Source organism: Danio aesculapii, chromosome 2, assembly GCF_903798145.1.
Source record: "Danio aesculapii chromosome 2, fDanAes4.1, whole genome shotgun sequence".
In the NCBI taxonomy this organism is placed as follows: Eukaryota; Metazoa; Chordata; class Actinopteri; order Cypriniformes; family Danionidae; genus Danio; species Danio aesculapii.
In genome coordinates this window covers 38,441,158-38,455,948 of record NC_079436.1, presented here as the reverse complement: position 1 = coordinate 38,455,948, position 14,791 = coordinate 38,441,158, and the positions used below count along the sequence as shown (strand labels likewise).

Sequence of the window (14,791 nt, the reverse complement as noted above, 5' to 3'; positions counted from 1 at the left end):
GAGGATGATCACAGAGATTGTTCAACAGGTTAATTCCCCCAAAATGAAAATTCACTCTCCATTTACTCACTCCAAGAGGTTGCTAACAGTTCTGAGCTAATTGTAAAATATTTGGGCCTTTATTTGACACTCTTTTGTCTTCATCAGGGGTAAGAAACTCAGGTTTGGAACAAGCGAATACATAGGCTAAATAAAGACTTTTTTTTCTAAATCGGCATTTTTATAGCCACAAATAGTTAACAAGAGCAAATGTTCATCATAACAAAAGGCAAAAAAGGCTATATTTGTACATGCGTGGCCTAAAATTGAATATACTGTAGTTGGAATGAAGACTATAATACTTCTTTTTGAAAAGGAATTCAAATCATTCATTATGTAGACCTACAATGAAAACTATGATATTATTTAATGCTTAGCTGTTTACTCATGGGGACTGTTGGGTCATCACTCCAATGCCTTCACACACAAACATCCACTATGGTTTGCTGTAATACAGAAGTATAAACGTACACCTCCGGTCTTTCAGGGAAAGTACAGTCTTGCTGCTGTTCCTTCACCCACTGCCTCAGTGGGCCAGATATTTAGTGGTCTAATTATCAAGGCTGGTGGGCAATTTCACCTTTGCATCCCTAAGGAAGCAGAGAAAATGCAAACCTGAAAAAGTCAGTTAGCATACACTATTCCAGATGTCTTGTGGTTGAGCAGCAAACTAATGATCAGTAGCTTCATTCGGAGTTGTGCAGGATTGTAGGCCAATTCAGCAAATGAATCTTTAATGAGGACATTTGTGCAGTGAATTAGTATGTTAATAGTAAGTTATTTTTGCTCTTATTCTACTCCTGTGATAAATCTTCTGATGCTACTTTTAGAAATAGCTCATCTACGGTATCACTCTGTTTCACGAAGCATGCCAAGAAGCCTTTGTGTTTATTTGCATGTGAAAAGATGATGAGAAGTTTTACCTAACTTTTGCTTCCTATGAATGTGTGGTAGGTTTTCACACCCTGCCTATTTAAATACACAGCGCATTGCGTAATAACCTGCGCATCAATTCATTATGTAACTCAAGGACAGAGCGCGCATTCATAATCTCGCTCTCTCTGAATCATTTCGAATCCTCCTCCTGCTCTAAGTGAATTTTAAAGCAATCACACTCTCTCTTTGTCTCTCTCATTCAAGTCTAATATTTCCTATGTCAAGCTTCTCAAACGTAATTAAACCAAATTTAATTGAACAGGATATGCACTGGAGCTCATGAATAATTAACCAGCCTCAAATCAAAAAGGCTGTGGCTTGTTTATTTGCCAGCACTTGTGGGTAATGCGCTAGTTTAAACACAATCTAGCACACGTATCGCAGGATTGAAGTGTACGATAAGCAGGGTTGACTCACAGGTGCAGTGGCTCGAAACAACCTTATTTTCTCCACTTTCATCAGATCAGCTAAGACACGTCAGGCCCTGCTAATAAATCCCACAAAATTTTACGTAATCCAGACTTCAAATGGAGTGATTTCCAAGGTGAACCTCGCGGTAAACTTTTGTCTGTCTTGAATTGCGATCTGAACTCTCAGTTTCCATTATTGACCTTGCATTGTAAGTCTGTCACACAGCTCGGGAGTAAGTGGACTAGACACTGTGTTTACTCCCTGCCAAACTCAGTCCCTGTTTGAAGAGCCTCTATGGACAGCTCCAAAGCAGAGGCAAACACAGACTAGGACGCACAAGTAGAAAGGGTCAAAAGTCAATTCAGTTAGTAGGTTCTTTTAAAAAGAGAGAGAGAGAGAGCATACACACATCAGGCTGCACACACATCACCTCAAAACATACTGTCTTTATTCAAATTTACAAAAAAGAAAAGGAAAAAGTACAACAGAATAAATACATTTTTAGTACACGCCATCGTGACATCTCAGTACCAACAATTCAGTCCAATAAGAAGGCAGAAACCAGGATGAATGAAGTACAGGAACTCCACACCCAGTGGACTTCAAAAATCTGAAAATATGCAATGAACATGGGACTTATTCAATCCTCTAAAGTAGTGTTTCTCAACCACGTTCCTCGAGGACCACCAGCTCTGCACTTTTTCCTTGTCTCGTTAACCATACACACCTGATTCAGATCATCAGCTCATTAGCAGAGACTGAAACACCTTGGCTGCATCCGAAACCGTATACTTCCATACTATACAGTACGCTAAAATCAGTATGCGAGCTGAGTAGTATGTCCGAATTCATAGAATTCGAAAATCAGTATGCGAGAAGTACCCGGATGACTTACTACTTCCGGCGAGATTCTGAAGTGCGCATTCCATGCCTGCTGCGCTATCTCATGATGCCCCATGAGAGAATTTATGAATGGGAGTGAAGTGACGCAACTGACGCAGGTAGGTCATGTGACCATGAAAAAATGGCAGATGTAGTACGTCCGAATTCCATTCATACTCCTCACATTCATACTGTATAGAATGTACTTTTCTAACAGCCGAGTAGTACGTTTAAATTCAAATGCAGTACCTACTGTGTAGTAGGCGGTTTCGGACGGAGCCCTTGAATGAGCGTGACAGGCAAAGGAGACATCTAAAAAATGCAGTGTTGGTGGTACTCCAAGAACATGGTTGAGAAACACTGCTCTAAATGATTAGTTCACCCAAAAATGGAAATTCAGTTTTAAATTCTCAACACTCATGTCGTCCCAATCCCCTGAGACCTTTCTTCATCTTTATAGCACATGTTAAGATGAAATCCTGGAGCTCTCTGCGCTCTTTCCGTTCACGTTTAGAACGCACTGACGTGAGACGTCTACTCTAACAAATCAGAACATTCAGAGGCATTCACATCTGCGCTGTTTATGAAAATAAAAGCCTTTGAATGTTTTTCCAGACCCATTTAGCTGCTAGATGTTAATCAGATAACGTTTCTATGTTACTTCTTAATGGCAACTGTGTGAAAAATTATTGATAAAATGTTTATGATAAACCACTGTTAGTTTACCTTTAAGCTCTGTGTGCACGTGAAGAAGTGCTCCAGTGAGTGCCCGCACACACACATATTATGAACATCTCGACATGCAAAAGTGTTCCTCCATATGTTTTCATCAAAGTTGTTCACGATACTTATCCATCCTCAGAGATTGTAATATAGTCAAATGTGTCGACATTTAGCTTTGGTTCGCGCTTCTGCCTTTGGATGGGACAAAAGCAGCTGCATAAATGCTAAAGTTTTAAATAAAAGTGAAACCATCAACAAAAGCCTGACCGCGTCTATGTTTACAAATACTAGCGCAGTCGTTTAGAGCTCATTTCTGATTAATGATGTCAGAATTTACTGGTATTTTGGAATGGATGGGTGAATGGCCTTTTCCAAAAAAAACGTCCTTGCCTGTGTGAACAGCGCTAATTTGAATTTATCGGTAAAGTCATTCCGGAAATTTGCCGGATATTTACAGTAATCACTGTGTGAAAGGGGATATAGTAAACATGCACCAGAACTTGATGCGACCAAAGGAGAAAACAAAGCCTCGGCAAACTAAGCCACAAAAGTGTTCTTGGAGCTTGGTATGACTACAGTTTAGTCCCACATCTTATGAACCTTGCTGTCAAAGGAGGACCAGAGAGATCTCAGACTTAATCTAAAATATCGTCATTTGTGAAGATGAACCAAGATCTCAGGAGATTGGAATGACATAAGGGTGATTAATTATTTTTGGGTGAACTAATCTTTAAAAGAGTAACACCATGTCTACACTGGTCCGCAGGGATGGCGATACTGAAGAGTTAAAGCAAAAAAAAAATCACATCTATTGGTACTGTTTTTGGAATTAACGGTTACACGGAATCCACTTTAGACCATATCACTAGCTGGGTTTACATGGATTAAAATAATTAGTTTGTAATTGGACTTGCAGCCCTGAATAATAATTTTAAAAATCACTTGTAACTACTTCAATCAGAATGAACTGCACAAATTGGGGATTGTTAGGGGAAGTTTAAATCTGTAAAAAAATCTGCAATGACGTTGGAATAGAACAATGTTGTCCCATCAGTCAATGCTTGGTATGCTTTTTTAAAATCGAAGAAAAAAGCAGTAGTATGTGCATCATAAACCAGCATGTAATCTGTATATTTATGTAATAATTTCAAAAGATCAAATCCAGCTTCAAATTTGTTAATCCACATTCACACACTACATAAACATACAGCTTACCTGCTGGTTTAATCATGTTATCATTGTCATTAACACTGTCTGGAATCTTTGATCAGACATAAAAAGAAGCAAAAAGTGCCCATATAAATGCAGCGACTCTTTTTGGTTTTGTCAAATACATCGCACCACTCTCAACCAGTGCAGACACAGTGTTTGATCTAATACACTCCAGGGGTGGGGTGGGGGGGTTGCCATTCTGTAAATATACCCTTTACAATGCATCAGTAGTGACATTGATCAGTTATAATCACTTTAGGCTCATATTTCTGACAGAGCATGGCATCTGTTGGGCTGTTTGATAAGGTGTGAGTTTGTACTGCATGATGCCCCCTGGTATTAGTGTATAGTGGCTCAGTCCAGTCAAATGAGTCCATGAGCAAAATGTGTGCTCAACCAAAAAAAGGACTTCACATACATTTATTTAGAGCTTTTGCCTTCAATCCAAAAAAATAAAAAGTTCCATTTGGGCAGAGTGACACATCTGAATCCGACATTGTACTGGCAGATATTAATCTGCATCAGTCAATCTAGTCTCTTCCAGTCTAATCCAGTGGCCGTGTGGCTGTGGAATAATATAGAATATTGTCCTCCGTTTTCATTGCATTATTCTATTATTATTTTTTGTTACTTACAGACTACAGTACTGTTGTCACTTTTTCACAATGGCATCCAGTGATATTTACATTTAAATGCATTTACATAGAACAGCTTTTTTTATATATATATTTTGATTTCTTTCCAATAAAAAAACAACAACAACGTTTGTAATCTATTTCGAACATCATGTATAAAAGTGCATTCTAGCTGAAGCAGATTTGTCAGCTCTCATAAATCACCTTCTGTTTTGTATGTGGGATTTTTTTTGACAATGATTGTGCATATGCTTTGCACAATTTTAGCATCACTACATTTGAATTTTGTGACTTTTTTTCTTTTCTTGGACAACTTTGTATACAATCTGTTCTTGGCAAAATATGTGAGTCATTTTGAACCCTGACAAGTAGACATCCGCGAAGCAGAATTTCCAAGCAGGGTTTAAAACTGGTGTGTGTTTGTTTTGTCTGTGTGTATGTGTAAACACCAAGAATCTTTGTGCAGACACTTATTCAGGACTTTACTGTAATATTCAGTGCGTTCTTTTGAATAATTCAGTTCTCTTGCTTTTGTGAATGTATAAACAATTTCTGTACAAATATTAATTTCCCAACTCCCTCATGTGTTGCCGTAGCTTTTCATCTGTGTTATTCCGGCCTAGCGTTTCTCACTCCTCCCCATGTGGCACCATTGTCTAGCTCGTCACAACTATCCAAAAGTTCAAATTTCTCTCTTTTTCTGTCGTAATTAAATGTAATCTGGTATACAGTGAACTTTGTTTTTCGCTCACCGCCAAACACACTCAAGGAATGTTAAATGCTGGCTAAAGAAACACTGTGCTCACACTTCAGCTTTTCCGCACTTATTGCTTCAAATTGCATCAATCACTCTCTCCACTGCCTTTGCTCTCTCTGTTCATTTTTCCTTGTCTTCCCTTATTACCTTTCCTCTTCGTCTCTCCCTCCTTAGCCTTCACTTTTCATTATTCCGGCTCTTGTTTCCTTTTAATCACTGTCCCACCCAGCCCCTCTCCTGCTCTCTTTCTCTTTCTCTCAGACATTGGCCTGCTCCTCGTCTCCAGACTGCTCGTCTTTCTCTTCCCATTCGCTTTCCTTGTGCTTTTTGCTGGCCTCCACATCTCCTTCTTTATCTTCTCCACTCTCCTTCTCCCTTTCCCTAAAAAGCTGGGCTAATTTCTGGAACTGTGGGCCCCAATCTTCTAGACCTGCTCCCCAGACGTCTTTCTCGGCATCTTTGCCACCCTCGCTGTCCAGGGAGCTGAGAGACCCGGCGCGGGAGCCTGTGCCCTCTAGCCCGTACACCTGCACTGAGTCGTATGGTGGCTGGGAGGGATCAAAGGTCACCTGCGCCAATCGCAAACGCAGGAACTCGCCAACCCTTAGGGCAAGAGATTGGGCTCCTCCGACTGGTGCTCCTCTTCCTGATGCATCAGGTGCTGAGGGCCATGCTCCACCATACCCTAAAATGCTCCCAAATGCCCCCCTGCCTTGACCGGGATATGGAAGGAGCTGAGGCGTCATATCCCTCCTTCCTAATGGATACCCAGTTATCCCCACCCTTTCGTGCCAGTCTCCTATGAACCCGCCACCTTCTGGATACATCCCAGTGCTTAGTGGAATGCTGGCTTCTCTCTCTGGTCGGCCCACCACGAACCCACTGCCCATCTCCAGCCCGCCCCGTCCCAAAGTTCCCGGGTAGTCCCTCTGTTGCTCCCCCTGGAGGATGGTTGCGTAATTGGCACTGACAGACTGCATTTCGTTGCTCCCGTTAGCTGTGTCTGCCAACCCATTGTGGTTAGACTCAGAAGGTGGAGCGGTGGTCCTATTTATGGATATACTGCCCCGTGAGGAGTGGCGTCCTGCTCTGGGGAGCGTGGCGGAGTCGCATACCCACCCGCTGGTTGTGCCTGGCCCAGCGATCGAGCCAGAACGGGTCAAAACCAGCTCTCTGTCACGAGGGCCCATGTCCGGCTGGACCTGTAGGGGACGGGGAGGAGCAGGAGGGTTAGAGCGGGAGGTAAGGATGAGTTTATTCTTCTGTTATTCAGCACAGGGACGTGTGTGAAAGAGGGTTGTTAAAGAGAGGGAAAAGAAAGCAGAGAGATAATTCACAATGAGCAGGTGAAAGCTGAGAGAAACGTGATAACGATGAAGTGAGACAGCAATGTGTTGTGGAGCACGAGTAGCGGAAGGAAGTGACAAAGTCAGACAGATGGAAAAAGGAGGAAGAGTTGATAACAGATGAAACAGGTTAACTGAAATTTAAAAAGAGCTAATGCTACACTGTGAGATGAGGATGAGAAGAAAGAGAGAGTGAGAGACAACATGTGAAAACACACCTTGACTGGAAGCTAAAAAAAAAACAAAACAAGCTAAATCTAACCTGCTGGCTAAAAACTAGGGATGGGCGACATTTTATAGTTTGCAATATAACGCAAATTCTCCCCACGATAAAAAAATGACTTATCGTAATAATGATAAAACCTAAAATTAGCTAGGGAAATTATTTATTATTACAACAACATTAGAACGAGTGCGATAGTTTTGCATGTTTTAGCCTGTTTACAAGCATACTTTAACTCTAAATTGTAAAAAAATTGTATTTACTCAAGAATGTTTTAGAAAGATTTGGAATTATTTATTAACAAAAAATGGAATGTAAGATAGAAATGTGTTTATTTGATGTAGTTTTACTCTGATAATGAGAACTTTAACTGTAAGGGACAACATATTTTTAATTTGTTTATGTTATTAGGAAAATAATACATAAGAAAAGTGGGCTAAATGTAAACCAAACTTTTCCTGTTTTGTGAATGACTTCAAATTAGATGTAAATCTTTTAGAGCAATCACAAAACAAAAAAAGCACTGAAAACATGTACTGTAATGCTTTGAAAACATTTAATTTCATGTAAATGTATATATATATATATATATATATATATATATATATATATATATATATATATATATATATATATATATATATATATATATATATATATATTTTTTTTTTTTTTTTTTTTTCTTTCAAAAAAACTAAGTGAAGTGAAATGTAATACCTCTTGTTCTTGTGGCATTGAATTAATACAAAATAAATATTTTTTTCCATTCTTAAAAAAATATGTTTGCTAGAGCGTCCTCTAGTGTCCAGTATGAATGACACAGAAATAACATTTCATCGTATGCTTGAGCTCTTAAACTCTGTCCACTGCCCTGCTTCAACACATCTGCTTGTCTTTTATATGAACCTGAAAAGCTTAATCAGCTGCTTCAATGTTTAAATATAGCTGAGCATTGCAAGACAGTGGACATCCAGGAGCTTGAAGTGTGGAAAATATAAAAAACGATAAACATGAGAATTTATAGTTTTCTCTAAAGAATACTGGACTGTTTGGATACATATAAATTATCATCAAAATTATTGCTATCACAATAAACACCAGAAAATATCATGGTATAATATTAAGTCCATATCGCCCATCCCTACTGAAAAACTAGGGATGTGAATACTAATAAATATAGCATGTCCGTCCACCCACTGCGAATGATATCACTTGATTGAATGGGCTTTATCAGTGGTTATCATCTGACAGATATGGGCTAGTAGGGGCCTTCTGCGCCTACTGGTAGGCTCAGAAGGCTGTTATCATCCATCCACATGGTTATTCAGCTATACTAATAGAGAAGACTCCAGATCCAGATCTATTTTTACATTACTGTGATGATTGGGTTTAGGGTTGGTGTAGGGGTAGACATTAATAAAATACAATTAATACAATACAATTTGGAACTTCAATAAATATTATAAATAATTCTTGTTAACTTCCGGCCACTGCCGTATATGATCTATAGCTGATTAACCAAGTGGATGGATGATAACAGCCTTCTGAGCCAGAAGTCCTCTACTGTCCCTATTAGCTGATAACCACTGATAACACCCAATCAATCAAGTGATAACATTGGAATCAGCTGGTCCTTCTCACTTTTAATAAATATAAAATAAATGTGCCTTTTTAAGTCTGCAAATACATTCACACAGTGCGTTTCATTGCATAAATGTGTACATGTATAAAAATCAGACATTAGAATTCCCTGGCTTGCCTCTTAAAAAGAGCGACGCTATGCATAAATTTCCATGACAGCAAATAACGCACATATTGTATTCATCAAAAAGTTGTACAATCCTTTAATTACATGCTGCTTTTGCCATTTCCGAATACACAACCTTCAGTGACAACTGTCTCGGAGAAACACGCATCGTGAAACGAATATTAATATTAATTTCACAACTGTTCTCAAGTCTCCAGTTCAATGAATGTTTATTAGACATAATACATTCATACTGATTTGATGCTGCTGGAGTGTGACTGAGAAGTGCGTCTGTGAATTAAAATTAGCCATACAGGTTATTTTTTTTTTAGTTCACGTTCAGCTGTTTAACTTATCCAGCCAAAAGCAACAAGTAATTGTCTCATTAGTTTAAAAGCCCATTAATTATTCAAATTGATTTTCCTCTAGAGAATGACATGAGTAAACTCCATCTGGTTTTTACCCCAACATTGGTTATTAAAGCACCTGAATATGATGACTCTTGACTTAATAAAGATAAATTATGTTGAGTTTTTTTACCCAATCCAGATCCTGGCCTTGGCTCTGACTCTGCTGGGCATCACTGCTTACGTCGTCCTTTGGCTCGTTTTTCCTTGGCGTTCCTCCGTCAGATGTGGTTGCTCCATCCTGAGACACTGTCCCTTCTTTAGAGCTGAGACCGGCCTCTGCGTTTGGCATGTAAATGGCTCCTGGCTCCAGAGGGCCGACTACTGCCGCCTGGTTTTGAATGACTAGAGAGTGGTCCGGTTGATTCCCAGGGAGACGGTAGGCCAGTTCGGTTAAGCCAGGCTCGTAGGGGCCCTGTGAGCGGCGCAGCACTGGCAGGGTGTGGCTGCTGTAGCAGAAGCGCCCATATAGAGGAGCCCCTTGACTGGCGTACTGCCCGGGATCCAGAGCTCCAGCCTGAGCCCAGCTGCTATAGGCTCGAGCCTTCTCCTGAACATGTTGTGAATAACGTCTGGGGGGACACAGAGTACATCATGAATGGATGTTGTCTTTAGTGTGACAAAAAATGGTAAATAATCATTCATTCATGTCTTGTGAGTGTGTTGTAAATAAATGTAGCCTGGCTAATAAAATTAATTAAAACAATGGAAAAAAAATTAAATACAGAAATAACCTTGGTGTGACTAAGATGTAAATGATGTTTAATGGAACATACTGTAGAGTTGAGGGCAAAATTATTAGCCCTCATGTAAAATATCTAATATACTATATTTTTCAAGTGATATTCAATGAAGCAAGGTTTTTTCACGGTAGTTCGAAAATAATTTTTTTCTAATGGAGAAAGTCTTATTTGTTTATTTTGTCGGAAATAAACCATTTTAAGATCAATATTATTAGCCTTTAGCAATAATTTTTTTTCGAATTGGGTACAGAACAAACCAGTTATACAATAACTTGCCTAATTAACGTAGTTAAGCTTTTAAAGTGCACTTTATAATTAGTAAGCTGAATAATTAGTATCTTGAAAATATCTAGAAAAATTTTAAGTACTATCATAGCGTTAAAGATAAAACAAATCAGTTACTAGAAATGGGTTAAAACAATTATGTTTAGAAATGTGTTGAAAAAAATATTTTAGTTAAACAGAAATTGGGGGAAGAAAAAGAAAAAAAATTTAACAGGGGGCTAATAATTCTGACATCAACCATATATAATCAATATATGAAAAATAAAAAAAAATACAATAAAAAAAACAACATTAATAACCATGAATGTGAAAAAATATGATGAAACACAGACTATGGGCCCCGTCATAAACCCGGCACAATAAGGCGCAAGACGTTTTTGGCGTGATTTGTTGCTATTTTCAGACCAACACAACCATAATTTTCCCGTTATGCACATTGTTTAAATAGCAAATGCATTTAGATTTGTCCACCTGTCAGGTTTTGGAAACATATGCAGCACCATAACGGGCATAAGAATAGAATGTGTTTTTGGATATAACTCTTTTTTTTTTTTTTTTTTTTCCACACTTCATTATTATTGTTCATTTATTAGTTTGAAGGCGACACAGTGGCGCAGTAGGTAGTCCTGTTGCCTCACAGCAAGAAGGTCGCTGGTTCGAGCCTCAGCTGGGTCAGTTGGCGTTTCTTTTGGGAGTTTGCATGTTCTCCCTGCGTTCACATGGGTTTCCTCCGGGTGCTGCGGTTTCCCCCACAGTCCAAAGACATGCGGTACAGGTGAATTGGGTAGGTTAAAATTGTCCGTAGTGTATGAGTGTGAATGAGTGTGTGTGGATGTTTCCCAGGGATGGCTTGCAGCTGGAAGGGCACTAGCTGCGTAGGACATATGCTGAATAAGTTGGTGGTTCATTCCGCTTTGGCAACCCCAGATTAATAAAGGGACTAAACCGAAAAGAAAATGAATGAATGAATTTATTAGTTTGCTGGAAATTAGAACTGAATTTAGAAATAGTTTTAAAACAAATCTTTGTGCTTAGCAAACGAAATTTAAATATATAGGCTGATGGATGTCTGCAGTGTAGTGCGTACAACACTGTTTCCTTATCCATGAAAGTAAAGAAGTAAAGAGAAAGTAGAGAGGCCGAATGGAGAAGGCTCATTCTTTAATCTCGCTGTAGATGGTGTTTAAACTGTATTCTCGCTGGTGAAGCATTCAGTTTTTCTATTCAGTTTTTCCACTTACAAAGTCCACCATGTACAAGGCAAATGCGCTGTGGCATATAACTCAGTTATAACACACCTATAACTCATTAAGAGAATAAGCACAACTCTGTTAGACCATGCACCGTGGCACAAACCGTATTTTTTTCATCCTTTAAATAGCAAAAGTGGATTCTGACATGCTCTTAATGCTTTTGCACCATGCGCTTTAGATTTTGCACCTAGATCGATAAAATAAGAGCCCTATATCATGAACCGAAATGTATTGTAGCCAATACATTTCAAAACAGACTGAACTTTAAAAGTTGTTATTCACATTAATTATTCACCTCTGCAATAGCACATACAAAAGCACATGCATTTGTAGCCATTTGCTTTAGTTAAGTTTTAAATAGGACTTCATAATTATGTTTTAATTTTGTTGTTCTCAAGTTTGGTGGCAACCTCTAGAGAGGTGATGTGATAAATGTGATAAAACCATAGGTGTCTGAGTCAGATGGTGTGGCCTGCAGGGAGCGAATGCTCTTTAGGCCTTCTTCTATATTCATTTCCTGTGAGCCGCTTACAGCTCAGTTTAAAGCGATGTTGCAGTACTTTAAAAGATAAAGACAATGTGAAAATTAAAGCTTAAAATAAGTTCATAACAACAAAAAACAAAACACAGATCAGGTAAAAGGAACCTATTTATTCAAATATTGTATTTGTATCTCTGTTTTATCTAATTTCCCACAATAAAGGCATAGTTTGCTGTAAAAAAAGTATTCTGTCATCATACTTATTTCAAACCTTTTTGAGTATAATTCTTATGTAAAACACAAAAGAAGATATTTTGTAGAAAGTTTGAAACCCTTAACCATTGACTTCCATTTGTTTTGTTTTTTTTATGGAAGTCAAGGGTTACAGGTTTTCAGCTTTCTTCAAAATATCTTGTTTGTGTTAAACAAAATAAAATAAAATAAACTTGGAACCACAGTGGTTTGGAACCACTTGAGGGGGAGTAAATAGTGAGTAAATATTATTTATTTTTTATCCCTTTAAATCTTCATCCAGCCACATGCATATTGGAAACAAAGTCACAACTCTTTGTGTGTTCCGCTTGAAGAAAACCCAAAACATCAGCCAGCAGCTAGCTCTTTGCAACTCTCACATGATCGCCCACTGAAGCTAAGCAGGGCTGCGCCCAGTCAGTACCTGGATGGGAGACCACATGGGAAAGCTAGGTTGTTGCCGGTGTGGTGTTAGTGAGGCCAGCAGGGGGTGCCCAAACTGCGGTCTGTGGGGGTCCTAATGCCCCAGTATAGTAATGGGGACTCTATACTGCTCAGTGAGCGCCGTCGTTTGGATGAGATGTTAAACCGAGGTCCTGACTCTCTGTGATCATTAAAAATCCCAGGATGTCCTTTGAAAAAAAGTAGGGGTTTAACCCCTGCATCCTGGCCAAATCTGTCCATCATGGCCTCCTAATCATCCTCATATCATAATTGGCTTCATCACTCTGTCTCCTCTCCACCAATCAGCTGTGTGGTGTCTGGCGCAAAATAGCTGCCGTCATGTCATCCAGGTGGATGCTGCACACTGGTGGTGGATGAGGAGTTCCCCCATTGTGTAAAGCACGTTGAGTGCCCAGAAAAGTGCTATTTAAATGTAATGAATTTATTTATTTTTTCTTCAAAGTACAGATGAAGTTTTTCCATTGCTGTACCAGACTGTACAAAGTGTTTGATCAGAGTTTAAACACTCACATGTTCCTGCTGTCCAGCGTGCGATACCCTCTGCGTGTGCTGTGCGGGGCACTCTGAAGAGCTGTGATATCAAACGCAGCCGTGTCCGCCTCACCACCGCCTTCATCGTCATATGTGATGATGTTCTCTCTAACATCATCCTCTTCTAAAGGTGAGAGTGAGTCCCGTTTCTGCCGGCGCAGAGACAAAGACAGAGCACTGACAGCTACGGAGAGGAGAAACACAGAGGAAAAGAGTGAGTGTTTGATGAGGCCATTTATATTAAAAAAAGCAGTATGTGTGTGTTTGTGCTGGTTGACAAATTTTTGCAATAAAACAGGGTGCTGCAGAATGACAGATACTCAATAGACACATTAGGGCAGCTGGAAAACTAACTCTTGCACAGACTGAATAATAATTATAATAAATAACAATAATTATATTCATTACACAGCAGCTCTGGGGAAAATACTGCAATCTGATTGGTCAGTCAATGTGTCTAGCGGTCTGACATTTTATACAATTTTAGAGCTGTTTTATAGAATGATCATCAATTTTTCTCATCTCAAATCAGAGAGTCACCATCTTCCAGGTTTTTGATGATTTTTTTGTATATTTAAGCAATAATAAGTATTTAAGAATTAATATTACTTTAGTGTTGATAATGTTAGTAATAATATTGTTTAATAAATGTGGCTGAACTGTGTTTTTTGAACTTATAGTTTTTTTTACAGTAATGTTAACACTTTACATGAATTTTATGACAGCGTCATTAATATATATTCATTCTTAGTCCTTTATTAATCCGGGGTCGCCACAGCGGAATGAACCGCCAACTTATCCAGCACACTTTTACGCAGCGGATGCACTTCCAGCCTCAGCCCATCTCTGGGAAACATCCATACACTCATACATACACACATACACTACGGACAATTTAGCCAACCCAATTCATCTGTACTGCATGTCTTTGGACAGTGGGGGAAACCGGAGCACCCGGAGGAAACCCACGAGAACGCAGGGAGAACATGCAAACCCCACACAGAAACGTCAACTAGTCCAGCCGAGGCTTGAACCCCCTATATATATATATATATATATATATATATATATATATATATATATATATATGTAGCGCCACCTAGGTGTATTAAGTTTAAGATAGCGCTCCAGGTTCAATACACTAAATGCCTACAGAGATGTTAAAGTTAGGCCCCTCTGATATATTTCAATGATGTAGTGTAAATAAGCAGATTAGAATATAAATGTTTGCTGAGTTTGAATAAATCACCAGAAATAAACTGTGTGAATAATAAAACTCTTAGATGAATCAGAAAATATAATAAATTTAATTAGAATAGAAATATAAATATTGGGAAAAGATCCGTGGTGTAAAACAAAATACAAAATATAGAATTTATGCACAGCCGAAAGAATGTAAAATGACCCAAATATAAGTCAACACAAGGAATTTACGATGAAGAATAATAATTAAACAAATATAG

The 14,791-nt window shown here is 38.8% G+C and overlaps 1 protein-coding gene across 1 annotated transcript in view; it reads right to left on the bottom strand.

Moving 5' to 3' along the window:
• Window positions 1–1,817: 1,817 nt before the first annotated feature.
• LOC130246236 (uncharacterized) overlaps window positions 1,818–14,791 on the bottom strand; it is a 273,191-nt gene continuing 260,217 nt past the window's right edge. Inside the window, exons 12-14 of the mRNA XM_056479115.1 lie at window positions 13,308–13,512; window positions 9,452–9,890; window positions 1,818–6,797 (exon numbers count right to left, since the gene is read on the bottom strand). Of these exons, the coding sequence (XP_056335090.1) occupies window positions 5,853–6,797; window positions 9,452–9,890; window positions 13,308–13,512 (1,589 nt within the window). The 3' untranslated portion in view covers window positions 1,818–5,852. The remainder of the gene's footprint in view (window positions 6,798–9,451; window positions 9,891–13,307; window positions 13,513–14,791) is intronic.